The 3113-nt window shown below is 62.9% G+C and overlaps 1 protein-coding gene across 1 annotated transcript; it reads left to right on the top strand.

The window, feature by feature from the left end:
- The first annotated feature begins 1517 nt into the window (after positions 1 to 1517).
- Neurog3 (neurogenin 3) lies at positions 1518 to 2165 on the top strand. The gene has a single exon (XM_021662731.1). The coding sequence runs from the start codon at positions 1518 to 1520 to the stop codon at positions 2163 to 2165; it is 648 nt and encodes a 215-aa protein (XP_021518406.1).
- The last annotated feature ends 948 nt before the right edge of the window (positions 2166 to 3113 follow it).

The raw sequence follows: 3113 nt of genomic DNA, 5'->3' as shown, positions 1-3113 counted from the left end.
CACGGGGTGTCCGAGGCGGGGACAAGAGGGGCGGGTCTGCAGGGAAGAAAGGGCAGACAGTGTCTTCAGACCCACGGGAAAGATTTCCAGATAGCTTTAAGAGGGGCAAACCAGAGGCGTGGAGAACTCCTGCCCTGGGCTCACTCACAGTTCGGAGCGGTGCGGGGTGGGGTGGGGGTGGGGGCAGCGGGACTAGGGACACCGTCGGCCCTCTCTGGTCTGTGATTGGACAGGAGGACTAAAGGGCACAGAAAGCACATCCTCTTTCTGTCTGCGCACCATGGCATTGAAAAGACAAAAGGGCTGGCCGAAAGCAAGACCCTCCTCGACCTCTTCCCGTCACCTGCTTCTAGGGTCAGGCCTTCTTGATACTGTCCAAGGAGGAGTGACGGGTGGCCCCTCTGCCCTCCCTCCACAACCACCCTCTCCCTGGGATGGAATCCACTGTCTCAGATAAGGAGTGCGCTGGGAGGGGCGTTCTTAAGGTCCCGTCTAGGAGTCGGGAGCAACATCTCAGGGCCGCCCCCCAGCGATGGTCTCCCAGTAGAAACGACCTGAGCAGGACCTTCTCCAGTCATTCTGCCCTCCCTCCTGGAACGGAGAAAGTCTGTGAAAACGTGGCAGCACACACATTTCCTAACCCAACGCACAGTGCCAGAGTGCTGGATGGCCCTTAGAGCTAACGGGCGCTCCTCTCGGCCGCCAGTCAAGACCCTTGACTGCGAGGCGGCTGGTTGATCAGGCAAGCCGCCCCTGTCTCTGAGCCCGGAGTCCCCAAGTGTAGTACTCATAAAAGAGGCCTTCCCTACGGACACCCCCAAACCTCCTCCAGGCTACCGAGAGACAGTCTGGACAGATGCCAGGGAGAAAGAGGAAAAGGTAAGGCTGTCCGCGGCTGCCAGCCCCGAGCCAGACGGGACTCCTCTGGCTGGGCGAGGCTCTTTGAGGGACCCAGAGTTGCTGGGACCCGGCCCGCGTTGGGGGAGGCGGGGTTGGGGAGGGGTGGGAGCAAACAGAGGGCTGCTCCCCTCCCCCGACCCCTGCGCTTTGTCCGGAATCCAGCTGTGCTCCGCGGGCGGGGGCCTGGGGGAGCAGGCTCGCGTGGCGCGCCACTGGGCCCCCCGCTGCTGATTGGCCCGGGGCGCAGGCCGCAGCGGGGCAGGCACGCTCCTGGCCCGGGCCGAGCAGATAAAGCGTGCCAGGGGGCACACGACTCGTAGCTCAGGAACTCCCCCCCCCCGGGTCTCGGCAGAGGCGGAGGCTCCCTCGGCGCTTCTCCTCGGCTTCAGCACGCAACTAGCTCCAGGCGAGGGCGCCTGCAGCTCCGCAGAGTTTCGGGGCGAGCAGAGGCGCTCGGCTGCCCGCCTCTCACCGCCCCGCCGCTCTCGGCTCTCCTGCGCCCGGAGGACTAGGTAACAATTAGAAGCCACCACAAGAGCAGGAGGGGTGTACCCCGACCCCGCGCGGGGTGGTCAGAGGCCGTCTCACACTGACCCCCCGTTTTTCCCAGCCGCAGGATGGCGCCTCACCCCTTGGGTGCGCCCACCACCCCAGCGCCCCGAGAGACCCAGCAGCCCTTCCCCGGAGCCTCGGACAGCGAAGTGCGCAGCCCCAAGTCCAGCACCCCACCCAGCCCCGCTCTCATCCCGAGGGACTGCTCCGACACTGAAGCGGGTGATTGCCCAGGCAGCTCGAGGAAGCTCCGCGCCCGGCGCGGAGGGCGCAGCCGGCCCAAGAGCGAGTTGGCGCTGAGCAAGCAGCGGCGGAGCCGGCGCAAGAAGGCCAACGACCGGGAGCGCAACCGCATGCACAACCTGAACTCGGCGCTGGACGCCTTGCGCGGCGTTTTGCCCACCTTCCCGGATGACGCTAAACTTACAAAGATCGAGACCCTGCGCTTCGCCCACAACTACATCTGGGCGCTGACTCAGACGCTGCGCATAGCGGACCACAGCTTCCACGGGCCGGAGGCCCCCGGGCCCTGTGGGGAGCTGGGCAGCCCGGGAGGCGGCTCCTATGGGGACTGGGGCTCCATCTACTCCCCGGTTTCCCAGGCGGGCAGCCTGAGCCCCACTGCCTCGCTGGAGGAGTTCCCTGGCCTGCAGGCGTCCGGCTCCCCCTCCTGTCTGCTCCCGGGCGCCCTGGTGTTCTCGGACTTCTTGTGAAGAGACCTGTCTGGCTCTGGGTGGCGGGTGCTGGCCCGGAAGGGAGGGAGCCGGGGCCGGCCGAGGCGGGAGGCAGTGGAGGCCCTCGAGCTTCCCTGCTCCTGCCGGTTCGCGCTAGCGGGGGTCGCTGGCCGCTCACTGGGCTTAACCGGGCTTCAGGGCACTCTGGCTGCTGCCCAGGCACAGCGGGCATTGCGGGCTGCGGTCTTAACCCTCCTCGGTGCGGCCTCTTCACACCCCCACCCCAGGCAGAGGAGAGCGGTTTCTGCACAGTTGGAGACTCCCGCTCTTCCTGAAGACCCTGCCCTCATTCAAAGCCTCCGGCCGGCCTCTTCTCCAGGGTGACCTAATCCAGCGCTGGGACTGACAGCACCGGCTCTCCCACCCGGCTCTGGCTCCGTAAACAACGCTCATCCTCTCTACTGCCCACCGAGCCCAGGGGTTCCAGGCCGCTCTGTTTTCTGCCTTAAACCACGAAGGTGATCTTCTGCCTTCTCTTTTCTGCACTTTTTGAGTCTTTACCCTCCCCCGAGGGGAGAACGGGCTGTGAACGGGGGAAAGCCCTCGCGGAGCTTGGCTCCTGTGTCTGAAATGTGACATTCAGGGACAGGTTCCGGAGCACTGCTCGTCTCCCTAAAGAGGAAAAAAAAAATGAGTTTGTAAATGATATAATGCCTTTTGAAATGAATTTTGTTATGGTAAATTATGTGCCTCCTCCGCCCTTTTACACATTTGTATTTATTGATGCTATTTCGTGGTAGGGAAGTTTATATTCTGTACGTAAGAGTATCAGGGACTGGTGGTTGAGATTGTTGAGCTAACCAATAAAAGTGGACCTTCTGGAATCTTCAGCAAAGTGACTCCATTGTACCAAGAAGGGGAGGAGGGTGGAAGCCACTGACAGGAGAAGTAAACCAATTCTACATCTAGGAGTGAGGTGAGGATTTT

Source organism: Meriones unguiculatus, chromosome 16 (genome assembly GCF_030254825.1).
Source record: "Meriones unguiculatus strain TT.TT164.6M chromosome 16, Bangor_MerUng_6.1, whole genome shotgun sequence".
Classification (NCBI taxonomy): domain Eukaryota; kingdom Metazoa; phylum Chordata; class Mammalia; order Rodentia; family Muridae; genus Meriones; species Meriones unguiculatus.
The sequence above is the reverse complement of the archived record's forward strand: the minus strand, read 5'-3'. Positions and strand labels throughout refer to the sequence as shown.

What these genes read in the sequence shown, in the direction of transcription:
- Neurog3 (XM_021662731.1), top strand. Translation starts at nt 1,518, where the DNA reads ATGGCGCCTCACCCCTTGGGTGCGCCCACCACCCCAGCGCCCCGAGAG.